General features: G+C 38.1%; 1 protein-coding gene across 2 annotated transcripts; it reads left to right on the forward strand.

Moving 5' to 3' along the window:
• The first annotated feature begins 403 nt into the window (after window positions 1–403).
• Window positions 404–27,474, forward strand: hrasa (HRas proto-oncogene, GTPase a). Of its 2 annotated transcripts, none has more exons than XM_057329352.1 (6): window positions 404–556; window positions 19,802–19,943; window positions 21,922–22,100; window positions 24,983–25,142; window positions 25,736–25,860; window positions 26,481–27,474. In XM_057329352.1, exons 2-5 carry the CDS (start codon window positions 19,833–19,835, stop codon window positions 25,853–25,855), a joined length of 570 nt encoding a protein of 189 aa, XP_057185335.1. In that variant the 5' UTR covers window positions 404–556; window positions 19,802–19,832; the 3' UTR covers window positions 25,856–25,860; window positions 26,481–27,474. The 2 variants fall into 2 exon arrangements, with proteins under 2 accessions (XP_057185335.1, XP_057185334.1); XM_057329351.1 differs by lacking the exon at window positions 404–556 and adding an exon at window positions 1,434–1,625.
• The last annotated feature ends 8 nt before the right edge of the window (window positions 27,475–27,482 follow it).

The raw sequence follows: 27,482 nt of genomic DNA on the forward strand, positions 1-27,482 counted from the left end.
TATATAGAAGTCTATTCATATTTCTGTTTTGAAAAAGAAACCTTCAATTAAAATATTTACTCTGTTTTGAAAGGAACATATGTGTGCGATTAAATTTGCCCAAACGAAAATCGCCCTACTATGGCAAAGGTTGTGCCTCATGAATATTAATTACGTAACGTTACGTTCTCCTAGGACGTTCTCCCTGTTGTCTTCGTCGAATGGGTGAAAGGAAAGTGGGCGCTGGTCGACTAGCGAATTAACAAACCATTCACATTAAAGGACCACTTCATAAATATTAAATAAATAAAGTGATTGGACTTTACCAGAGAGAAACCGTGAAACGTACTTAATATTTATGAGAGGAACCTGAACCGTAGTAGAGTTTGTAATTCGGCTGCCGGGGCGGTGCTGTGTGTCGTGTGGGGCTGGGCGTAGGCTGTACTGCACACACACATACACACTCTACAGCGGAGCACATTGTTCATAGTGGACTGTCTGTAGCATATATTGTAATCCAGGAAAATCTCAAAATTAACGAAATCGACTGGACAGTGACTGTATTCGCGAATCAAAGGTAAAGTGATTCTTTTTTATATTAAAATACGCATCTTTTCATTGCAATGCAATATTGTAGCGTAGTGTAGAGGACCGCTTCATAGTGGCAGTACTGAGTGTTGTTTACCTATAGTGTTTATTTATTTATCTTATAATATGCACACACAGATAGTTACCATAGAGGAAATATTCGTGCATTGTATACTCGCATAGAAAATGTTTACATATGTGTGCAAGCAGTGCTTTGATTGACTACAGATTATACTCTGTTTTCTAAGATGTCTTACAATAGCTTGCGTTTATTTCACTTGTTTGTTAAATAAAAAGCCCAGTGTGTTGTTTTTGTTCATCTTTGACGGCGAAACGCGTTCAGGCATCGGAATACCACTAACCCAGAACAGTTAACATTGAGTCAGACTCTAATAATCGATCAAAAACCTGATCATGATTTCTGTTCTCAAAAACTTCCAGTCACTGGGGGAAAATAGGTTATTCGTTCAGCATTGAATAAAAACCCATTGTTTCAGTAAAAACATACAAGTTAGACACAATCGCGATTGGGCTAAACAAAAACACAACGCATGTTTAAGTTTTGGTGCCATCCATGTGACAGTTAACTACAAGTCTGTCTGTATAAACTGGGGTGACGCCCCATAGTACTGTACGCACAGTTGCGAATTCTACTATGGCGCAAACATTGCTCTTGAATATTAATTAGTTCCTACTGACGTTTTGTAGAAGCCGTCCAATAAGCAGCGGTTATGTACTTAATATTAATTAGATGTCGAATGCTTTGTCTGGAAGTCGTCCACTGGCGAAGTTTCACCTCATAAATATTCAAAGCCCTCCCTATAGTAGGATTCGCAATTTCTGGACTATAAAGAGCATTGCGGAAGTTTAATATTCTTGTCGTAGGGCAATCGAGTTCAGTTGGGTGTACTTCAGTACAAAGGTTTGATGTATTTAGAGCACATATAACGTTATTTTTATACACCGTATAAATTAGTGTTTTTCGTGGATTTTCCGATAACAAAATGCAACCCAGATGTGTTTTTGAAGCCTAGTCTGTTTACTGTAACGAACAAGAGGTAAGTTGATGTTATCAGATTATTCGGAAATTAGTCAATTGAATTTATTATTATTAATTAAACTGTGTTCATAGGTTTTTGTGTATCGGACTTCACAGTTGTAGGGATGCAGTGCGTATTAAAAGTTTTGAGCAGAAAGGATTGTAAGATTGACAGTAATGAGTATTCATGCATGTCTACTATATTGTTGAATGAGGCAGTTTAATGAGTTCATATGCAAAATAATCGACACATATTAATTATATCATTATTTGTAGAATTTCGTACGTTTTGTTTACATTTCCTAATTCTTTTAGGTTATAACATGCCATATGAAATGGAAACATGATCAACAGGAGTGTTCGTGTTTAATGATCTTCAGGATTTGGGCCAGTAGACAGATGTAATGATCTGGCCAGTGATGGTTATTTTGGGGGATGATGTCAGTAGCTCGCTCAGTCTGGATCTGTTATGGTTCCTCAGTATTTAATTCCTTCATCTCCCATGTGAGATTCTTCTTACTGTCTGAACCCAACAGGAATCCCTTACTTTTGTTGTAGGATTGTGGCTCAGGGAAAATGATAGTTCAGACTTTGAAGACTCTTATCTTTTGGGCGAACATAATTTTTAGCAACATAAGATTAGACATTACTGTAATTTTTGGCTCACTATTATTAAGGAATTCGTTTGAATGGTATGCCTTTTGGGGTTATATCTGTGGTGAATCAGAGTCGGTGTGGTCATAAAAAAGGAATTTAATTTTACTTGAAAAATCATGTACATTTATTAAAAGCTTGAGGATTTTTTCAGCAGGGAATAGAAAGCCAACAGAAACCAATACAGAAATTCTAATGGTTTCCATTACAATACCATTATGAACTTTTTTTGCTTTTCCATTAAAACCAGTACAAAATTCATTTTCGTAGTGTGTTTCGGGCATTATTCCAATTCGATTTAACATCCCACCAATAGAATCCATCATGTAGAAGTAGAACCATTCCAGTTTCCATTAAAACCCATACAAATCCCTTTAAAACCATTATAACTTATTTAATGGTTTCTATTGTTTTTTCAGCAGGGTTATCTGGCAGATGAAAACCAATAGAACACCACTCAATCCTATTGGAATAATACCCAAAACTCACAAAAAGGAATTTTGTAATGGTTTTGATGGAAAAAATGGTTCATAATGGTATTTCAATTGAAACCATTAATATTTCTGTGATGGTTTCTGTTAGGTTTCTATTGTTGTTGTTTTTCAGCAGAGATTTGTGAGATGCAATGTCACGAGCAACCCTAGAATAATGAATTATGACTATATTTTAATCAGCACATTTTTTATTCTAAAACTGATTTGAACAAGTGTTTAAATGCAAATGTGTGTATCAATACAAGCTCAGACAAGTTGCCACAGAGGGCGCTGTTAAAGGCAGAATCTTGCTTGCGCAATTTAAATCTAGTTACAATAACGTTTACTTAAAGGGATAGTTCACCCAAAGATGAAAATTCTGTCATCATTTACTCACACTCAGATTGTTCCAACCCTGTATAAATTTCTTTAAATAATGTAAATGATGACAATTTTCATTTTGGAATTAACTATCCTATAAGTAAACGTTATTGTAACTAGATTTAAATTGCGCAAGCAAGATTCTGCCTTTAACTCTTTTCATTATGGGAACTGTTCCTTAATATACTGTATAACAAATAACATTGCGATCCATGTTATTGCCTAAGGCAGGGGTCTTCAACCGGGGTCCACGGCCCATAGGGGGTCCGCGGTGGAACTGCAAGGGGTCCGCTAATTACTGTTTACTCACAGGCAACTTTTTGTTAAAAATATAAAGCATGGGTACAGAAATATTACAACCAATGTTCTCGTTAAGCTGCTCACGTGCGGCCACGCGGACTCATTGAAGCTCCCGCGCATTGCAATTTTAACCTCGAAAATAACCACGAAAATATACGTTTACTCTCAAATCTGTACGTTTTTAAATAAAAAATTAAAATTAATAAACCGCTAAACTAATGTGTGAGTTAAAAGATAATTTTGAAATGACGGGAGTGCGCGGCAGAGCGGAGAATGCACGTGCTCGAGCGCACACACATACAGTAACAGACAACCACACTAAAGAAATACACATGGATTTATATGATTGTATTTTCATTTAGCTTAACTAGTTTATTATTTTCAGCCATTAAAGGCAAAAAAATAACCAATAAATAACCATCAGGGAATGTTACTTTCTGGTTATTTTCTGGTTGCAAAAAAATTACCAAAAAATAACCATCAGGGAACGTTATTTTCTGGTTATTTTTAAAAAACCAGCCTGCAACGTTCTGGGAACGTTATTTTCTGGTTGCAAAAACCTGAAAAGAACGTTCTTAGAACATTATTTTTTGGTTCAAAAAATAACCAAAAGGGAACCAAAAACTAACGTTAGGGGAACGTTCTGTGTTTGCTGGGTAGAGACAACCTCTACCTCCACTAGAATAGTCTTTGTGCAATTAACCAGGGTCAGTCATCTCATTGAAGCCATAATAAAAACTAAGGTTCAAATAAATGTTTAATTGTCCATCTCATGAAAATGTTTGATGCTGCAAATCCCTTAAAATAATCAAGCAATCTATATTAAAAACACAAATAATACACAGAAAAGTATTTAGCCTATGTGCAACAATAACATAATAGTGCTAATCAGTGGCGATCCGTGACTCCTCTTCAGGGGAAGCAGTAATGCGAAGCTCGGCAAAACATGTATTTAGCCCTGTCATGTGTGTGGCGCGTATTTTGCAGTAGGCATGTATTTTGACATGATGCGTGATGCACATAGGTTCACGTGCAGCGCTGAACACGTATTTTGAATTCCTGCTTCCGCTGAAGAGGAGGCACCGATCGCCACTGGTGCTAATGTAATGTCTTAACATAATATTGCTGTGACAATACAATAGGGTTGTTTCTATTTTAATAGCTCCGTTTACACATTTAGTATAAGGGGGTCCCTGCTCCATGCATCTCTCATCTAAGGGGTCCGTTGAAGACCCCTGGCCTAATGGTTTAAGATTGTGCACTGTATTTTTCTGGCTCAAAAGATCTAATTTACCATATCAGACAAAATCTGGGAGTCCAGAAAATCCAGCCCCATTACAGGCATGATTTATCATAGTACAGTGTGAGTATTATGTTGCGTAAGTTTATCGTAAGCATCCAGGGGGACTATAGAGTTTCAAAATGGGTGGTTTATATAGCTTGTTCATGGTGACAGTCAGACACTGACTATATTTATATTTGAAAGATAGATCTTCTGAGCCAACCAAACATCAGGGACTTGGGTACGGGATCGTTTGACTTGATCCATTAAAGCGATAGTTCACCCAGGAATACAAATTCTATCATCATTTATTTGCGCTCAGGTTGCACAAAACCTGTTTATGACTCTTTTATACTTTTAAAAATATTTTAAGAAATGTCTCAGTGGTTTTGTGTCTATAAACTTATTTCACAACATGCCACACATATTTACCAATAAACCAGTGTTATGTCCACGTTAGGTGGTTTATTCCCAAACAGTACAGGACTTTAGGGGCTTATTAGGATCTTTTTGAAGCCACACAGCACTAATTATGAATCTGTGAGAGGGAATGAGAACGAGAGAGGTTTGGATACCCCTGAGAAAGCCTCACAGGATCTCTACAGTCCCATCTGTGCTGCTCTCAACTGATGAAGCGTTCATCCCAAACAACATGTTGCACTGACAGAAGGACTCAATCAAACTTTAATATTGCTTAGTATGTGTGTGTATTATTAATTAATTCTGTTTTATGTGCCCTAGTATAGTTGGAGGGATTTTTTCTATGGCCTATATTACATACACAGTCCTATTTTGGACTTCCGTACTTCCGACTTGAAATCGTACGGCTCACTAGGTTCCACACATTAAAGCATGTTAACATCACAAACAAGATTTATTGTTTTAATAAAGTGACCTCCCCAAAAATAGAAATTATCAACCATGATCTTCACATGTAGATATGCTGAACACTGTTACCGGAAATGACTGAGCTGCATCGAGGAGAAGGCGGAAGACTACGTGCAAGTAGTCCCTTGAAAGTGAGTGCTGCTGGTTTTGTACTGATGCATATTAAAGGAATAGTTCACCTTCAAAATAAAAATTCTGTTATCATTTACTCACCCTGTTGTCATTTTAAACCTGTGTGATTTTTTTCTCCAAAACACACAGATATTTTGAAAAAATGTTGGTAACAGAAAACCATGGTCCAATGGTTTTTGGTTACCAATATTTTTCAAAATGTCTCCTGAACTATTCCTTTAACACCAGCAACACAGACCACATTTTCCCGGTGATGACTGGTTGACTCGCACTGGGGGTATCACAATATTACGGCATTGACAATAACCTTGATATTAAAAAACATGATTATTGATATTGTGTTAATCTACACTTGTGATAATTCAGCACCCGTTTAAAACCCGTCTAGTTTTGATGGAATGTATAACTGGGTATTGTCTACTAATCCCATGTTTGCCAAAGGGCATCATGTTTATGGATAATTAAAAAGGCCCTAAAACAAATCCTTGTGGCAATCCATAATTTACTAGCATTAGTAAGAAGACACAAAGGGGCAGTTTCCCAGACAGGGATTAGCCTAAACCAGGACTAGGCCTGAGTTAAATTAGGATATTTAAGGCGTTTTAAAAAACATACTTTACAAACAAACATTAGAGTGTGCATCTTGAGACAAAACAATCGAACTGATATATTTTAAGAAATGTAAGTGCAAGTTGTTTTTGATCAAGATGCCACTAACTTTTAAATTAGTCTGGGACTAGCCTTAAGCCCTGTCCAGGAAACCGGCCCAAAATAAATCAAATTAAAGGTGAATTTGACTGATAACATTACATAACTATTTTAGCTTAGTATAAATGTAGGCCAATTTTTTAGTTGCCTGTCCAAATTCATTGAAAATTAACTGAAAATACTTACATTTCCTGTAGGCTGCTGCATATTACAAAAACTATATACAATTATTAGCATTGAACTAGGACTGCAACATACAGTATATTAAAATTAAATATTGTAAATGTGCATTTCATAATATATTGCTGTCAATCAACATCTATTTTACAGTCAAAACATTTTTTTTCTAGAAAACAATACTTTTATTTTAGTTTTCTCCTGTTAAGCCACTTCAGTGTTTATAACTGAACAATATTAATGATTCATTTGTAACATCTTTGTTTATCTACAGTATCAAGTTCATCCATTTGGCTCAACATTGGTTATTTTTTGAGGATTCTAAAGGTAGCATCAGTTATACAAATAGCTATCACGTATGAACTCTCTGCCCTCTGCCTTTAATAGCTCAGATGTGTATGTAAGAGCGTGTGCCGAGCAGTGTGTGTGCAGGTGTGGAGTTACTTATTAATCGTCCAGGGCTTAAGTGTAACTCACTGTACAGTGTGGTAGAGTCTTGAGCAGGTTGCAGTACAACCAGTACCACAAAATAATGTTTTCATTAATAATTACCCTCTAGTAATCTCAGATAAAGCTTACAGACCAGATGATGGCGAGTAAATATCTAATAATAAAACTCCACAACCTGAGACTAATATAGCTTGTGTTGACTGTCTGGTAATGTCCTGGATGGTGATCATACAGTATATTGCATCTCACTTTAGAAACATTTCTGAACCGTGTATCTTTATTCTCTGTTTGTGTACTTTAGTAAGAAAATATTATTAGAGATGTTGATCACATTTAGGGGCTGGTTATACAACAACTAAAAACTGAAAACTTTTGTCTGTTTGTTTACATGGAAACAAACACACACTGTGAACACTCTGTAAATACACACCGAAAAAGGTATCCATACTGTTTCTTTATAAAGTGAAATTGATATCCACTGGTATGACATTCATAAACCTTTTAATTGTGTAAATGTAGCTTTAGTAAGTGCATTGAGTGCAAAACTAATACCACTGACACGTACTGTAACAAATGGGGTGCATTACAAAAAAATGGGTGACCCCCATATCCTGGGGTGGGCTCTTTTTTTAATTTGACCAGAGAGCAACTAGCGATCTCTTAGCAACCACCCAGAACCCTCTAGAAACTGCATACAGTAGCAGTTGAAAAATCTGTTGAAAAATCAGAAAACTGAGAAAGTCTTAATGCGTGGTCATTTACACCAAAAAAATGTAAATGTTAAAAAGTCCAGGCCTTACCATTTATTTTCTAGTTACAGTAACTAAACATACTGTAGCAGTCTTTGGGTTATATTGCTAAAGAAATTAGCAACTAGCTAGCATTTCATTATTTAGCAAAACTTTAAAATTTGTTAATTTATTAATATAGAGGGTATGCATTGACTGACATCACTTTCCCACGTGAACACGACAGGACACTAGGGCTGAAACGATTCCTCGAGTAACTCGAGAAATTCGAATACAAAAAATCATCGAGGCAATTTTTGTTGCCTCGAAGCCTCGTTTAATCCATTTAACTACAGTACACACGGAGCACTGCGTTTCCCCATGGGCCGTTATTACTGACGCACAGCCCGCTAAACTCTATTTATGTTACAGGGCTCTCAAATCTCATGCATTCACCGTGAGACACACGCATTTTAGTCTGTTCACACGCTCACACGTATTTCTCATGCTGATAAATAAGTGATAGGTTATTGAAATGGTGAACTGCTATTTTACTTAGTTTTAGTCTATTTTGTGAGTGAAACTTGTTTTCCCGCTGCATTGAGTCCATCAAACTAGATTCGGACTAACATTAGTGGATGCCGAATCATGTTATTTACACATGCCATCTGGCTGTTCTGCATGTCTGAGTGAATGAACTGCACTTTATTCAATTCAATTCAATTTTATTTATATAGCGCTTTTCACAATGTGCATTGTTCCAAAGCAGCTTTACAGGAGCAAATAAGAAAAACACAGAAAGGTAAAACACAGCACAGTGCATGGTGTTTATAGACCAAGCAAGATCATTATAATAAATAATATCTAATAAATAAATAAATAAATAAATAAATAAATGCAGTCTCCCGGTGAGCAAGCCAACACTGCACTGCTCTGCTGTGGCGAGGAACCCAAACTCCAATGCTGAATAATGGAGAAAAAAAAACCTCGGGAGAAACCAGGCTCAGCCGGGAGGGCCAGATCTCCTCTGACGTGTCATGGCTGCACTCAGTGACCCCGACCAAAGCCACCGAGCAACGTCCACGAAGAACAGGGAGAGCCCACGAGCCGCGACCCAGGAAGCCCCACCCGCCGAAACCGTGCAGGTCCAACCCGGTCTCATTCCGCGATCAACAACAGACAACAGAGGAACAACCAGGGAAAAGTAGTAATGGCATAATTAACTTTATTCCTCTGTTGTCCGACATCGACCACAAAACAAGACCAACCAGACCAGATCCACACAGTCCCAACAAATGAAACGCCCCGAACCACAACCAACAAGCCCCCCCACTCCCTACAACACCCACCCAGCTACCTCCAATCAAAGTCACTGAGTGCAGCCATAACTTCAAACTGCTGTCGTGTGATGTAAGTTTAGCATTAAATACCAAGTATTGTAAATTTAGCATTTATGTGACAGGTAGTCCGTCTTTGCTCTCGGTTGGGGATGGAATTGTCTGAGCTGGGCCGGCCAGATGGTCGCCTTTTTCTTGGGTGGTGATGGAATTGCCTTGGATGGAGCGGGATGGTCAGTCAGTCCGCAGGCTCTCGCAGGAGGATGGCACGGGATTTTCCGATGTAGCTGGCGTAATCTCTAGTTGTGGATGGGCATATGACGTTCATCTGGGCCTGGCGGAATCTCTCCCTACCTCGGGATGGGCATCCCGAGGCGAGGGCAGAAACAGAAAGAGAATAATTAGCGTAGCTGCTGTTCATTAGCTATGTATTAGTGAATGCTTGGCTGAAAAGATGTGTCTTTAATCTAGATTTAAATTGGGAGAGTGTGTCTGACCCTCGAATAGTATCGGGGAGGCTATTCCAGAGTTTAGGTGCTACGTATGAGAAAGCTCTACCCCCTTTGGTGGATTTAGTTATTCTAGGTGTTATCAAAAGTCTGGAGTTTTGAGATCTTAGAGAGCGTGATGGGTTGTAGTGTGGTAGAAGCTCTGTTATGTAGGTAGGGGCTAAACCGTTTAAGGCTTTATAAGTAATTAAAAGAACTTTAAAGTCAATACGATACTTAATGGGTAACCAGTGAAGGGTTGATAACATTGGGGTTATGTGATCGTATTTTCTGGACCTGGTTAGAACTCTGGCAGCTGCATTCTGAACTAACTGTAGTTTGTTTATTGATGCTGCAGGACAACCACTAAGCAGTGCATTACAGTAGTCAAGTCTTGAGGTCACAAATGCATGAATAAGCTTCTCTGCATCAGCCACACATAAAATATTTCGCAATTTGGCAACATTTCTAAGGTGGAAGAAGGCTGTTTTTGTGACATTTGAGATGTGATTTTTAAATGACAGGTTGCTGTCTAATATAACGCCAAGGTCTTTAACTGTATTTGTTGGAGTAACAGTGCAGCCTTCAATTTGCAGGTCATAATCCGAAATATTCTGCTCACGTGTCTTTGGTCCGATAAGTAATATTTCTGTTTTATTAGAATTTAAAAGAAGGAAATTACAAGTCATCCAATGCTTTATATCGTCGATGCACTCTGCCAATTTGGATAGTTGGAAGGAATCATCTGGTCTTGATGAGATATATAGCTGAGTATCATCTGCATAACAGTGGAAGCTAATTCCATGTTTTCTAATAATGTTTCCAAGGGGCAGCATGTATATGGAGAATAGCAAGGGTCCTAAAACCGATCCCTGAGGTAATCCATAATTTACTTGCGTTAGATTTGATGATTCCCCATTTAAATGGACAAATTGATGTCTGTCTGATAAGTAAGATCTGAACCATTGTAGTGCCTGTCCCTGAATACCGGTATAATTGTGTAAGCGATCTAGAAGTATTTTATGGTCTACAGTATCGAACGCAGCACTAAGGTCGAGCAGGACTAGGAGTGAGATGTTACCTTTATCTGATGCTATAAGCAGGTCGTTTGTAATTTTAACGAGCGCAGTTTCAGTACTATGATGCGGTCTAAAGCCTGACTGGAATTTTTCGTGTATGTCATTATTTTGTAAGAAAGAGCACAACTGAGTGGACACTACTTTTTCTAGTATTTTAGACAGGAAAGGGAGATTTGAAATCGGTCTATAGTTTCCTAGTTCATTGGGGTCTAAGTTTGGTTTCTTGATAAGAGGCTTAATGACGGCCAGTTTAAAGGCTCCTGGGACATGGCCTAGATTAATTGACGAGTTGATAATGTTATAAATGGGCTCAATTGCAACGGGTAATAACTCTTTTAATAATTTAGTTGGTATGGGGTCTAATAAGCAAGTTGTAGGTTTAGATGTTGCAATAAGTTTAATTAAATCTTCCTGTTTTATAGGTGAAAAACACTGTAGCCTTTCTTTTGGGGCGATGGTTGGTACTAATTTATAGGACAGACTTGGAGGTTGAGTTTTTACTATTTTGTCTCGTATGTTTTCGATTTTCTCTGTAAAAAAATTCATGAAATCATTGCTACCAAGGTGCGGCGGAATACACAGGTCAGGTGAAGTCTGTTTATTTGTTAGTTTAGCAACTGTACTAAATAAAAACCTTGGATTGTTTTTGTTAGTTTCTATAAGGTCACGGAGGTGCTCAGCCTTTGCTGCATTTAGTGCCTTTTTATAGCAGTTTGCACTCTCTTTCCACGCAATTTTAAAGACCTCTAATTGGGTTTGTTTCCATTTGTGCTCCAGTTTACGTGTTTCTCTTTTAAGGACGCGAGTGGTGCTATTGTACCATGGTGCTATGTTTTTCTCATTAATCTTTTTTGACTTCATAGGTGCGACAGCATCTAATGTATTAGAGAAAATAGTGCCCAATTTGCTGGTCATGTCATTGAGCGATTCTGTATTTATTGGTATGGTTATTAAAGGAGTCAGATCTGGCAAGCTCTTTGCGAAACTATCTTTAGTAGTCGAGGTAATTGTTCTACCCTGTCGATAACGAGTTAAACGGCTGATATCTGCAGTGCGCAGTGTACATGTTATAAGATAGTGATCAGTGACATCGTCGCTTTGAGGTATAATATCTATATTGGTTAGATCGGCTCCATGAGATATAATCAAGTCTAGTGTATGATTAAATCGATGAGTGGGTCCATTGATGTGTTGTGTTACTCCAAAAGAGTGTAATAGCTCTGTAAACGCCACTGCTAATGCATCGTTAGCACTATCTACGTGGATATTAAAGTCTCCTACAATTAGTAATTTATCAACGTTAACCAATAGGTCCGATAGGAAGTCCGCAAACTCTTTCAGAAAATCAGTGTAGGAACCAGGGGGTCTATACACAGTAGCCAACGTACAAGAAAGCAAGGATTTTTTATTATCAATTGGAACAATTATGTCCTACGCAAGCACTTCAAATGATTTAAATTTATGCTCCGTTCTCTGAGTTACAGTAAGAAAGTCTCTAAAGATTGTTGCGACACCACCACCTCGACCAACCGGATGTGGCTCATGCATATAACAGTAGCTTGGTGGGGTACACTCATTTAGACCGTAATAATCATTTGGTTTAAGCCAGGTTTCGGTAAGGCAAAGTATATCAAAACTGTTGTCTGTGATCATTTCATTTACAATAACTGCTTTTGAATTTAGTGATCTAATATTAAGTAGGCCGAACTTTATGAGTTTGTTTTGGTCGTTTATTACATTGTCCTCAGGTTTAATCACGATTAGATTTTTTCTCTGAGATTTGACTATTTTGTTATTTTGTAGTATTATTTGGGGGACAGACACAGTCTCTATGCATTTGGAAGCAGTAACATTTTTAACAGATGAGTGGGAGGAACACAGACTATGGTTAAAGTTTTGACTTACCGCTGGGAGACGTAGTCAAGCGGTGCGTAGCGTCTTTGAGATGTTGTCAGACAGAAGTTCCGCTCCGATGCTGCTGGGGTGCAGGCCGTCAGGGCGGAAGAGCCTAGGTCGCTCCCAGAACAGATCAAAATTCAGTGTACAGAATCAAAATTATCAACAAAGAGCAGCTTCTGTTCAATACACCATGACATCAACCATTTATTTAGAGCAAATAGTCTACTGAACTTTTCATTCCCTCGTCGGTAGGTAGGAAGCGGCCCTGATCCGATGATCCTCGCCGTGGGCGATGCGTTGCGTACCGTCTCGATCAGACTCCTGAAGTCCCTCTTCAGGATCTCCGACTGCCGCATCCTGCGTCGTTCACCCCCGCGTGCAGCACAACAGCTCTGACGTTAGCGTCGTCCTTCAGGATCGCAGGTACCTGTGCAGAGACATCAAGAACACGGGCGCCAGGAAAACAATGAGTACGCACCTTACCTTTAGTGGAGGAAGCACGGACGTTCCGGACGATTGAGTCTCCGATGACCACAGCGTTGCATTCCGTCTCGCAGAGGGCGGCAAAGCGGTTCCTGGTCTGGATCTCGAAGACCGGTGGCGGCGGTTGGGTCATCGCTCCAGTCCTGGCTCGCGCCTTTCGCCGTGGGTGTGCCGGTGCAGGAGTGAAGTTCATTTGGGCTGACCGTGTTCTCGAAGCCTGGGCTCTGTGCAGAGAAACACGCGGAGTAGAAGTGGAAAGAGTATTAACATCGCGATGAAAACTTACCGCGGATTTGCGAGCGTCAGCTCTGGATGTTTCCAGCGCCGTTTTCCGTTCTCGCAGCCGTGTCTGCTTCTCTAGTAGATCCTGGATCTGCTTCTCCACAGCCTCCAGTTCCGACTGAAGTGTGATCGTTTCCTCATCTGCACTCAGAGGTACAAACACATCTGAAACATTAGCCATTAGTGATGTAATAATGAGAACAGTGTGTTAAGCAGTAAGCAGGCAGGCTGGGAATGCTAACAGCCTGAGGCTAATAGCGAGTGATCCGATAAAAATAAATTATCGGTGCATTTAAGGACGATTTTTGGTATGGGATATACTTAAGGATATGTTTTTACCCTCGGTGAATAACAATTTATAACACAAGTCTTAAGATATAACAAGAATAAACGATGTATTAAGAATAAGTTTGAAAGAGCTCCGACTCAAACCACGCGCTCTCAGCAAACAGGAAGTGACTTTATGAGGACATGAACACATGAACACATGAACTTCATCTCCAGAGTTGCTCTGAGAGTTTATTTCAGAACATTTTACTGAGTGAAGTTAACACTGTCACGACTCTGCTTTATCTTGTCATGGTTTTCTTGGTCTCGTGGCAGAGTCGTGACAAAGCCTTTGGTTTAGTGTGAGAAAGCCATGGGGTGTTTATCTTTTGACACTCCATGTGTTTTCTCGTGTCTTGTCATTGGCCCCGCCCCTCTCGTTTCCTGTATTGCTTCCCTGCCGTGTCTTATGTTCTTCACCTGCCCCTCATTATTTTCCCTTGTTTGTCACCCTTTAAAATGCCCTCGTGTTTCATTGTCCTGTGCTCTTGCGTTGTATGTACGTGTACCCTGTACTTGTACTTGTTTCTGTGTGTGCCTGTGCTTGATGGTGTCAGTTCTATATCCTCTGTGTTCCTGGTTCCTCGGTTTTCCTGCCCTGCCTTGTCTTGCCCTGCGTGTCCTTTAATAGTGAGTTTTGTTTGTTTATGATTTTAGTTCTCGTTTTTGCCCCCTTGAGGGAAGTTTTTGTTTTCCCCTTTTGTAAGGAGTCTTTTTGTTAATAGTGTTTGTTCCCCCACGTGGGTTCTTGTTTTGTTTTATTAGTTAATAATCTTTCTTTGTCAGTGGTGGACAGTAACGAAGTAAATTTACCTGAGTACTGTACTTAAGTACACTTTTTGAGTATCTGTACTTTACTTGAGTATTATTTTTTCTGAGTACTTGTACTTTAACTTTACTACATTTGAAAGACAAATATCATACTTTTTACTCCACTACATTTATAAAAAGGTCCAAAAGTAGAAAATGGTTTCTATGCAGCGGGTTTTCCTGTGTGCGCAATTTATCTGGCTTGCGATCTGCCAGGACCTTTTACTGTTGCCAAGTATTTCAGTTTTTCTAAGCTCGCGGTTTTCCGGCAAGCTTTGAATGGCCATTTGGCAGATTTTTTTAACGCAAATCTGGCAACTCTGGGATCTTCCCCGCTAAACTAATGTAAACGTAGGCGCTGCTACATCGTTGATAGCGCTCTGAAAAGGCAAATAGAACATTAAAAGAGGAAAAAGGCACATGTTAAAGTGTGGTGTAATCATCTGTGGGTTACGATCAGTCAAAGATCGTAGAAACATTGTCATGAAAATGATCGGCATAACGGCTAAACGGTAAATAAGCATCACATACACCTTGAGCTACACGTGCGTGTTAACTTCTGATCTGCTGCTATATCATTTAAAGCGATTTGGAGAATGAATGATGTTTTTACTGAAGTAACTATAGTTGAAGTATTCCTGTTGAAATAAAAACAATAGAACCCTGCCCAAAATACAACATAAAATGTAATGGATTTAATGGTTATAATGGGACTTGTACTATGGATACTTGTTGTCTAGTTGTATGTGATGGATTCTATTGATGGGATGGTAAATCCTATTGGAATAAAACCCAAAACACACTACAAAGAGGAATTTAATTTAAAAATCTCATTCTAATTCAAAAATTCATTGTTTTTTTCAGCAGGGATGGTATTTGCAGTAAAACCACAGTATCAACATATTTACCATTTTCTATATATGGGAACCATACTCCAATTAATAATCTTTAGTAAAACCACAGCAACTAAACATATAATGAACATAGTTCATTATACTAGCTATAGTTTACAGTATGTTTGTAGTTAAATTATGGTAATACAAATGGTAATAAATCCAACAAACACATGGCTTCTACACTTTACTATTTACAAGAACCTTATTACTTACTGGTAAATTGCTGCTAAAACTGGTTAAGGGAATATACAAAATTAAAGAACACTGCTCATAAATACATAGGCCTAGGGGGCTAATGAGGATAATTAGGCTAAATGATCATACAGGATTATATCTAAACTAAACATATATGTGCTAAACATATAAAGCTCTTAAAGGAGTTGCTCACTGCAAAATTTTCCCCCATTGACTTTCCATAGTAGGAATAAAAACTACTATGGAAAGTCAATGGGGGCAAATTTTGAAGTGAACTAATCCTTTAATACAACTGATACTGTGAGCTACTCAGTGTGTTCAGTAGGTTGCTTCAGAGGCACAAGGTATACGACAATAAAACAATGCACAACTGACATAAAGGAAATTTACTTTTAATACTTGAGTACTTTTAAAAGCACGTACTTCTGTACTTTTACTTAAGTAAGAATCTGTCTTTACAACTTTTACTTGTAGTGGAGTAATATTTGACCAGTAGTATCTGTACTTTCACTCAAGTAAGGAAGTTGTGTACTTCGTCCACCTCTGTTCTTTGTTAACCCCTTCACCGCTGCTGCCTGCGCTTGGGTTCTTCTCCACCAAATTCGTGACAAACACACTAAAAAATAAGCGTCTTCCGACGACCTGCCAAAATAAAAGTCCGGTTAACTCTGTATTTTTATGTGGACAAATATATTACTATTTAATAGTAAAAAATAAACTAAAACTAATTTAGATAAACTAAATGCATCATGCATAAGATGAAGTTAGTTGTTTACCTTTGAAATTATTCTTTCTATTTTTATTAATGTTTCTTATTTTATACATTTGTATTAGGCCTATATTGCATTTTGAATGTAATATGGCAATGGAATGTACTAAATGGGTTTAGTTTTCACAGATATTAATGTATGCAATTTCGGCAATAAATATATACATTTTTCTAAAAAGGAAACAAATTAATTGTTCATTTTAAGAGACCTGTCTTATTTTCTCTTGTATATTTAGTATTGCTCTTTAATAAAGAAAAAGTACTTATTATCTGAATACCCGATTAATCGATGTGAAATCAGTAGAATACTCAATTACTAAAATAATCAATAGCTGCAGCCCTACAGGACACCCCCCCCCCCCTTGAGTGCCGGGACACACTCCAGGGCTCGACATTAACGCTTGTCCAGGACAAGTGAATGTTTTGTATGGGCAAATGAGAGAGAATTTTACTTGCCCAACCGGATAAGTAACTTGGAAAAAAAACTGTGCTACGAAAAAAAATCAGTCAACAACAAGAATAGGTGCATTAGACAGAGCTGCGTGTTTGTGTGAATTGCATTTGTCGTTGTTGCGCTGCCTTGTTTGTCTGTGACAATCAATGGCGCAGCGCATTGAGTCCATATACAGTGAGGCAAAAAAGTATTTAGTCAGCCACCAATTGTGCAAGTTCTCCCACTTAAAAAGATGAGAGAGGCCTGTAATTTTCATCATAGGTACACTTCAACTATGAGAGACAGAATGAGAAAAAAAATCCAGAAAATCACATTGTCTGATTTTTAAAGAATTTATTTGCAAATTATGGTGGAAAATAAGTATTTGGTCACCTACAAAAAAGCAAGATTTCTGGCTCTCACAGACCTGTAACTTCTTCTTTAAGAGGCTCCTCTGTCCTCCACTCGTTACCTGTATTAATGGTACCTGTTTGAACTCGTTATCAGTATAAAAGACACCTGTCCACAACCTCAAACAGTCAGACTCCAAACTCCACTATGGCCAAGACCAAAGAGCTGTCAAAGGACACCAGAAACAAAATTGTAGACCTGCACCAGGCTGGGAAGACTGAATCTGCAATAGGTAAGCAGCTTGGTGTGAAGAAATCAACTGTGGGAGCAATTATTAGAAAATGGAAGACATACAAGACCACTGATAATCTCCCTCGATCTGGGGCTCCACGCAAGATCTCACCCCGTGGGGTCAAAATGATCACAAGAACGGTGAGCAAAAATCCCAGAACCACACGGGGGGACCTAGTGAATGACCTGCAGAGAGCTGGGACCAAAGTAACAAAGGCTACCATCAGTGACACACTACGCCGCCAGGGACTCAAATCCTGCAGTGCCAGACGTGTCCCCCTGCTTAAGCCAGTACATGTCCGGGCCCGTCTGAAGTTTGCTAGAGAGCATTTGGATGACCCAGAAGAGGATTGGGAGAATGTTATGGTCAGATGAAACCAAAATAGAACTTGTCGTGTTTGGAGGAGAAAGAATGCTGAGTTGCATCCAAAGAACACCATACCTACTGTGAAGCATGGGGGTGGAAACATCATGCTTTGGGGCTGTTTTTCTGCAAAGGGACCAGGACGACTGATCCGTGTAAAGGAAAGAATGAATGGGGCCATGTATCGTGAGATTTTGAGTAAAAACCTCCTTCCATCAGCAAGGGCATTGAAGATGAAACGTGGCTGGGTCTTTCAGCATGACAATGATCCCAAACACACCGCCCGGGCAACGAAGGAGTGGCTTCATAAGAAGCATTTCAAGGTCCTGGAGTGGCCTAGCCAGTCTCCAGATCTCAACCCCATAGAAAATCTTTGGAAATCCGTGTTGCCCAGTGACAGCCCCAAAACATCACTGCTCTAGAGGAGATCTGCATGGAGGAATGGGCCAAACTACCAGCAACAGTGTGTAAAAACCTTGTGGCGACTTACAGAAAACGTTTGACCTCTGTCATTGCCAACAAAGGCTATATAACAAAGTATTGAGATGAACTTTTGTTATTGACCAAATACTTATTTTCCACCATAACTTGCAAATAAATTCTTTAAAAATCAGACAATGTGATTTTCTGGATTTTTTTTCCCATTCTGTCTCTCATAGTTGAAGTGTACCTATGATGAAAATTACAGGCCTTTCTCATCTTTTTAAGTGGGAGAACTTGCACAATTGGTGGCTGACTAAATACTTTTTTGCCCCACTGTAACTAGACGCAGTGGTGGAATCCTGTTATTTAAATGTCATCTGGCTGTTCTGAGTGAATGAGGTGCACAGATTAACATACAACACGAGTGATGGTCAAGGATTTGTCTGCGTCTGCACTGAATGGGGATATAAACACATAAACATCATCTCTCCAGAGTTGCTCTGAGAGTTTATTTTACGAGCATTTTACTGTTTGAGTGAAGCTATCGCCAAGCACACTAAAACTCAAGCGTCTTCCCAACGACCCGTCAAAATAAAAGTCCCGTTAACCTGAACACTCAGACAAAAAATACTGTAGTATTTGCTAAAGGAAATTGTAGTACCCTTGTAGTAAATTGATAAAATTTAGTAAACACTGTAGTATACTATAGTAAGGTTCAAAAACAGTATAGTATCTAGGAATTTCACTGCAGTTTACTATAGTAAATATCACTATAGTATACTACAGTAATTTATGTGGACAAATATGACCTCACAGTCAGGAAAAACACAACAACCCCCTCAGTGCATAAAAAGGCCAATCTTTGACAGAATATCCAGTAAAAACTAGTGGGAGACAGTAGTTGAAAAGCACTGACAGTTAGCATTGATTCCGACTGTATGTGATGAAGTTGATCCGGAGCCGTCTGATTTATCAGATATCAGATAATGGCTTTTCTTTCAAACTTGGGTCTTATTTCAAGAGCCAAAAAGCGTTCTCATTTCACAGTTTGTCACTTGTGTTTCTATGTGACTTTCTTTACAGAATGCTTACAGTATAGGGTTGAAGAATATTCCAGATCTTCTTTGGATAAATTCACGTTTTAATAAATTACTGTCTTGTTTATGCATAATGTCGCCCTCCTTACGTGGTTGTATAACAAAAAAAGTTATGCAAAGGTGGACCAGTTGTAATAATTTGCAGACTTTAGTTGATATGCAAATTTGTACTCTTCATTACTCAGCTTGTTAAATATTTGGAAGAGAGACGATAAGACTTTGGACTTCAAACGTTACCAAAGGACAAGAACAAACAACAAGAACAAAGCCTCACATTTTTCTTCAATTATGGCTCATATAATTAGCATTATAATCAATAATGTAGTTTTAATATTAAAGAGTGCCAATTACAATTGAGATGAATGGTAATGCAGATTTTTTTCCAGGTATTATAGATTTCCTTGATTCAAACCAACAAATCTTTAGCAATGGCTACACCTCTTACTGTATATGTCATTTATGTAGTGGGTTTTTATTGTATTTGTGGTATCTTCTCAGGTGTGGCGAGAGGTTGCAGAGGAGTGAAGGGATGACTGAATATAAACTGGTGGTGGTGGGTGCTGGTGGCGTGGGCAAGAGCGCACTCACCATCCAACTCATCCAGAACCATTTTGTTGATGAATACGACCCAACCATAGAGGTAATGTGTGTGTTTGTGTATACAGTATATGTGTGTGAGTAACTGAAGCTTGCACAAACCAATATACTGTATATTTAGCTTGTAGCTTAAGAAACTTGATATAATTTGTTTTATCTAAAATTACATACAGGATTATTATAATAATTCTGGGAACATCTTATATGCTTTGCATCCAAGGACAATAACGATGACTAGAAAGGAGGGATGTTCAACAATTAATTGCAATTAATCGCATTCAGAATAAATGTTTGTTTACATAATAATATGTCTGTGCACTGTGCATATTAATTTTGTATTTATAGACTGTTTCATCGGACTTGTGCTTGGACTGCAGTTTCGCTTCGAGTCGTGGCCGCATTACCACCTCGGGGTGTGCATTAACTTTCGAATAATTCAATTATTCCTTACATATTTTATTTGATTTAATTTATGTTGATGTTAATATTAAGTTTAGATCATTCTTTTATTGTATAATGACGATTTGTCGTATGTTCATTTGATTAAATAAACAATTTGTTTAATGTGTCCTCTAGTTTTGACGTATTTAAAGAATCCGTATAGTACATTGACATCTAGTAGTTGAGCTTGGTATCGCAGTCTAAATTTAAAATATTGGAGGGACAAGTTTAGCCAAGTAACGGTTCTTCGGTTTCTTTTGATTGTTATCAGAAATAATCTACGGGCACTCTATTGTTTGCGAATGTGTATCGGAAGTTAAGGGCAGTCCCGAACGCAGTAATGTTTGTATATGTTGTCACTTTGAAATAAACTATAAACACATACACAATACAAAATAAATATGCACAGTGCACAGACGTATTATAAGGTAAACACAAACTTTTATTCTGGAATATTCTAATCGCGATTCATCGTTGAACAGCCCCACTATAAGCATAAAACATTGAAAGCCAATCAAGATCTACTTCAATTTAAAGGGCCACACTTTTAAAAATATGAAACTAAAGCATGCAGGTTTAGGATAAACATAATGCTCTAGCCTGTTGGTGTGGACGCTCATACAGTTATCAATATAGTTATCTTTTCAGTTATCATTTTTGGTATGAACGGACCTTAAAGGCAAAATTTGAGTAAACTGAAAGTGTAGTTGTGCTTCTGGAAGCGAATTGGTCAATACGGCATTCCATACATGCTAAAACAATGATATAATGATGAATAAGAAATAGGACACTATGTTCGTACTCTTGTTAGCATGCTACTACCGGTCGCTACATCGTAACCATTTTTTGTGAGAACACTCACATTGAACCGAGTGAATTTGCACATTCAAGCGTACCACGTTTGTCGGTGCCGGTGGTCCAGTGAGCTGTTAAAGTCCTGGATTCTGTTCTCCTCTCTTTCATCTCCGGCCTCTCTACACTGTAATGTTAAAATAAAGCTAAAGTAGCTTTAAGTAAAAAACACTTTGAATAAGTACCACTTTTAATACATTTTTGGTATGTTTTGACAGTTTTATAAAACCAATAAAGACAAGCTAAAATGCATTGTCAGACAACGCACATCTGGGTTTCTCTCTCTCTTTCTCTCTTGCACACGCAGTGTCAAATAAACCCTAGGAGCTTCCCCTCGGCCCGAGAGGTTATGTGTGTATGTGCTAAAGTATGTCTTCCTCTTGCTCGCTATTCAGTTTTCCCACCACGCCCGTCTCTGGACAAACAATGTCCTTTTTATGGCCGCTGTCTCTCCACTAACATACGAGCACAGAGCTGCGTGTTTATGTCACCCATGAATTCTGCTGTCTGACAAGCAAGCATCCCTGCAGACTATTAAGGGTTTACATTACTGCAGTTTTCTCCTTCGGATCAATAACAGTTATTGGTTGTGAATAATTTGCGTTAGGGAAAAACCTTTAACGGTGTATATTGAACTTGCGCACCATTTGTTTTACTAACATGAATGATACTTCAAATCATATGTACACAGAAGTGTACAGTATTTACTAAAATGTATTATTTGACAGGACTCCTACAGGAAGCAGGTGGTGATTGATGGAGAGACGTGTCTACTGGACATCTTGGACACTGCAGGTCAGGAGGAGTACAGCGCTATGAGAGACCAGTACATGAGGACGGGAGAGGGCTTCCTCTGCGTCTTTGCCATCAATAACACAAAGTCCTTTGAGGACATTCATCAATACAGGTGTGTGGACTTGTAGATTTTGTATTTAATACAAGATCAGGCCGTAATAGGCTTTGTTTTGTATGTTTAGGCAAATGCATCTGCTAAATCTGCTGCTACTTAGAGGGACTGCTTAATTTTAGTTTATAATGTTGCTGCGTGTCCTAAACAGATGCTATACTGTAGACGGTTTCATCAGATACACGCACCTGACCCGAAGTTAACTTCTGGTTTGTGTTTGGTTATAATGTAACAATTTATTTGATGTTTTATTAACATAAATATTCATTTATTCAATTAAATGAAAACTACTCAACAGTTATTTGCGGAGGTCTACCGGAATTTAAGTTTCGGCCACATAACGTTGTTTATATTGTTGCCGCTGAAACATCTATAAAGCGAAATAATATCTATATGATAGAAAAGATAAATGACCTCTTATAAGACTGTTAAACCTATACAGACTATCTACCTACTCACTTTGTAGTTTATCCTAGTAAATAAAATTGCTTAATATTGGAAATTCTGTTGTGAATAAAAATGTTAGTAGTTACGCCCACCTCTTAAGGATTTGATTTTCCCCAGGATTTTAAAGTGAACAAGCTGTGTTGTGATCATGTGCATTTTATCTACCCTAAAATCATATCACATTAGCGATGTGTACACAATTATTAAGCCTAAATGAATGCTTGACAAGCCTGAGTTTTAATAGTTCCGTAGAACAAGAAATATTTTTTCAAGTCTAACCATCGACAACCAGAGCCAAAACATACAATACATGTACTCCACATAAATAATAAAGAATTGAAATTAGTTTAGAAACGAAAACGATATTGTGTTTTATTCAGAAAACCACAGCACTTGTGTAGTTGTCAATATGGCGGTGGCGATGACGTAGAAATCCAGCGGACAATGTGGCGTCTAGGTATTATATATATGTCTATGATATACATTACACAATGTTTACATCCGCTTCTAGGTGAACGGATCACGTGATGTGTGCATCACGGGGTCATATGACATGGAACGAATATTATCGTTTGTTTTAGATGTAATGCAATGTGTTTACACGATTTAAGGTTCAAAAACGCTGTTTTTTCCACATACCGTGCATGTTTGTATCTCCTCTTTGCCCCGCCTCTCTGAAACGCGCAGATTTTTTACAAAGCTCATCGCTCTGAGTAGAGAGGTGTGCTATGATTGGCCAGTTAACCACTGCGTAGTGAATACGTGGCTAATACATGCACGGGCAACTTATAACACACCAAAGACACAGAAAAACACGTATTCGCGCCATATGACCCCTTTAATATTCTCCTGTAGTAGGTGTTTCGAAAAAACAAACATGATTATTTACAGGTAAGAAAGGTCAGCAGAAACTTAGGCGGGGCCTTTATAGTTCAGTCTGGGTGAAATCAATTCTGGCTCAGTTAGACGAGAGAGAGAGAGAGAGAGAGAGAGAGAAAGTGTGTGTGAGAGAGAGAGAGAAAGTGTGAGATAGAGAGACAGAGCGAGAGAGAGAGCTTTTAAAGACATGAAAGGAAAAAGAAATGGAAGATAACTCAATTATATCTATTGGGTTGTTATTTATGGGTGACGGGCCTAGATAATGGATTTTTAAAACATGAATTACAGTGCATCATGGGTAATAGAAATGCACTGTTTAATATCAGCTTTTAAGTTATGTATAAGACTCACTTTACATTATACTGTTTTCCACTTTGGGCTGGAAAAAGGTTTGTAAATTGAGAGGTTAATCCACATAGCGTGTAAAAAAACTATGTAAAAACATACATTGTGACCCTACATAGGTACAATAGCAACTTGAATAAAATTTCATAAATTATTCAATTGAAGTACTTTTTATACACTTCAGAAAGCAGAAGAACTTTACTTCAGGTAAAATGTTGGTAAAAAAAATATTTTATTTAGCTCAAAACATGTAATGCACATTCATTTTTACGCAAAATAATAAAATGGCTAGCAAAAAAAGCCAGCGGCTATTTGCACTAAGTGTAAATAGCAATAGATACTATTTACACTAAGTGATTATAGCACCAATTCTTTGCGATATGCTATTTACAATAACCGAAAATAGCTGTATTTTCTTTGGATTAAGTGTAAATAGTAGTTAGATGCTATTGGTACTTATAAATAGTGGCAGATACTATTTGCACCTCAGTATTGTTGTGCATTAAACATTGTGCAATAATAACTTATTAATAAATTATTAAAAGGATGGTAACTTATTGAGATAAGAAAGCCCTACACCAACCCCTAAGCTTACCCTAAACTGTATAAATAAAACTTTATTTTAAGTTTTAAATTAATTTTATTGAAAACAGATACCTTCATGATTTGATGATGGAAAAAGGTAAAAGACAATTTCGGCAAAAGGGTTCCTGGGTCTCCAGCGTCAAAGCTAAAATACTCTTTACACTTTATGCCATAGGAATCATTGTTTGAAATTGCACCGTTCTTACATTTTCTCTATTCCAATCAGAAACTGGTGGGCGGAGTTAGTGCAAATAGTTTCTTCCAAAAAATATAAAATAAGTAATTACTAAATAAATGAGAACTGATTAGGGTTATTTACTGTAATTTTGTTTATGTCAATCCAACGGCAAAATTTTTACGCTGTGGCTAATTTTGATTAATTTGTATGAATTCGTACGATCTCATTCGTACATTTTCATACGATTTGCTTTCGTGCTAGTGACGTTAGGTTTGGGGCAGGGTTAGGGTTGGGCTTCAGTATTGCTTTTATTCTAGTAATCCTTTGTTTTTGTACGAATTCATACAAATTAGCCACCTCATAAAATAGTTAGGAATTCCTGTGACATCAGGTTGGTCAGTACAGTGTCTTGTATTATTTGGATGTGACTCTTTCCTGTTGCATGCAGGGAACAGATCAAGAGGGTGAAGGACTCGGATGATGTGCCCATGGTGCTTGTGGGTAACAAATGTGACCTCCCAGCTCGGACGGTGGACACGCGGCAAGCGCAGGAGCTCGCGCGAAGCTACGGGATCCCATTTATCGAGACCTCAGCCAAAACCAGACAGGTGAGTGGGATAAAGACGCATCTTTTCTGTCTGTTTGTCTATGTGAAAGATCTTAAGGGGTAGTTCACCTAAAAACAAAAATGCTTAAAAAATCAAATTGATGGTATTTACTGTTATTTTCAATGTGTAAATACTTTCAAACTTCAAAAACTATAGTTCGGTCTCCAGGCTTCAGACGTATCTGTCAGCGGACCTTCTGAGAGTTTGTGTATTTTATAGTTTCAGGAGATTCTTTGGCTTTACAGTGTTTACTGCAGTAAACCTCCTCATTGCCACCTACACACACACACACACACACATAGAGTGTGTTGTATAACACTGCAGGGAATGACTCACTGCTGCTTTGTGTTACTGCCCATCTGACGATGTCAACAAGAAGGAGCGAACACACTTTTATCGTCACTTTATTCAATGAGAAATGCAATGCCCATTTGATTCATATCTGAAGGTCACTTGTTCCTTATCTTTACGATGCATTGATAAGATTGTGATCAATCAGTTGTCATGAAAGCATCATATAGCATTGAGCTTCAGAGATCAAATATGTGCTTTTGGCTTCTCATCATGTCTGTGGTTAACTGTGCTCTCTGCAGGGCGTAGAGGATGCCTTCTATACCCTCGTACGAGAGATCAGGCAGCACAAAATGAGGAAGCTGAACCCTCCGGACGACAGCGGTCAGGACTGCATGAGCTGCCGCTGCGTTGTGTCATGATCAAGGTGCCAAATACAAGGAATTATAAAATTGTGTTGCATTGTATATTGATGTATTTTATTTAGATACACTACCAGTCAAAAGTTTTTGGACACACTTTTGTGTTCTTATTTTTTCCGTATTTTAGAAATAATAAAGAACTCATCAAAATTATGAAATAAAACAAAGGGAACTATGGGAATTATGTTGTAACTAAAAAAATGTATAAATGAATTAAAACGTGTTTTATTTTATAATATTCAGTGTAGTCACTTTTTGACCAGAATTTGCAGAAATGTTTTCATGTCATTTGATCAAGCAGCTTCTTGAGGTCTCACCCTGAGATGCTTTTAAAACAATATTAAAGGAGTTCCCATCTATTCTGTGCTCTTATTGGCTGCTCTTTCTTCATTATTCAGTTTCTGTCAAAGTCATCCATTTCAAAAGCATTTTTATTAAATCAGTTAATAGTTTTAAATAAATAGTTTTGTCATGAACAAAAAACATTTTTGTTTGCAAAATTATATTTTTTGTCTACTAAACTAATTTCAGACATTTAAGCATACACTTTCAGATCAAACATTTTCACTCAAGTTTCCCAAAACGTTTGACTGAATGTGTACATAACACTTTCTCTTTTTCTTAGCTGACTGGCGCGTGTTGGCAGAAGTTGTCTCCGTACGGCAGACTGGACCCGAGAGGAACAACATCTTCTGAAAGTGACTGTTAGCCAGCAAGGCCGTCTGTTTAAAGAACATTTGAAACGGGGTGGCGCCTTGCTTTGACCACCCGGTTCACCTCTCTGGCCGTCCACATCTGCCTGATAAACACCACTAATGACTTACTGATTTATGCTCTTTATTTGTTATGCCGGCGTGCTAAGGCCGGGCGGCTTTGTGGATTTCTGCTAAATTATTGTTCTCGAAGTCTCGACACTGGTCTGAAATGAACTCGGCACCTCTCACGACCTCAACAACACACAAACCTTCCTCCGCTCAGATCGCAATGACTGGACACTAGTGACCTCATCCCATGGCCCCGCCCCCTTCAGTTGCACCTCACGGACAGCATACTGGTTGGGAGGAGAACGTTGGAAACTACGTATACGATATTCTCTGGCGACAGTCATAGATATTTGTTTTGCTTAACATGCAGGTTGTTTTAACATATGTTTGTGAATAAGGCTTTGTGGATATCCGAACAGGAGCATTAGTTATGTGTGTTGGTTCATGTGTATGTTACGAAAGAACGTTACCATTAGAAAATAAAAAAGGCTGAATGAATTTTTAATAATAAAACTGTAGAGTTGTTTGAAGATTCTTTTTGTTTGTCTGTTGTAATGTTTTGACAAAAATGTTTGTGAGGAAACACCTCAATAAACATGCATAAAACATTACATACAATACACAAATACAGATAAGAGAATTTATTTATTCAACAATTTATAATGGATTTTGGGTCGGTTGGTTAGTTAGAATGTAGCCACGGAAAAAAAGACCATTTCAAATTTCTATTTCATCAGCATTTCTAGATGTATTGTGTCTAGTCCAGTCCAGTGTCTGTTAAATTTCAACAAAATCAAACCAAAAAAAAGGTCATCCAACAGCAATGTGAGAGACTGACAGCATGACAAGATGCATGAAAAACT

This window comes from Triplophysa rosa, linkage group LG3, assembly GCF_024868665.1.
Source record: "Triplophysa rosa linkage group LG3, Trosa_1v2, whole genome shotgun sequence".
Lineage (NCBI taxonomy): Eukaryota > Metazoa > Chordata > Actinopteri > Cypriniformes > Nemacheilidae > Triplophysa > Triplophysa rosa.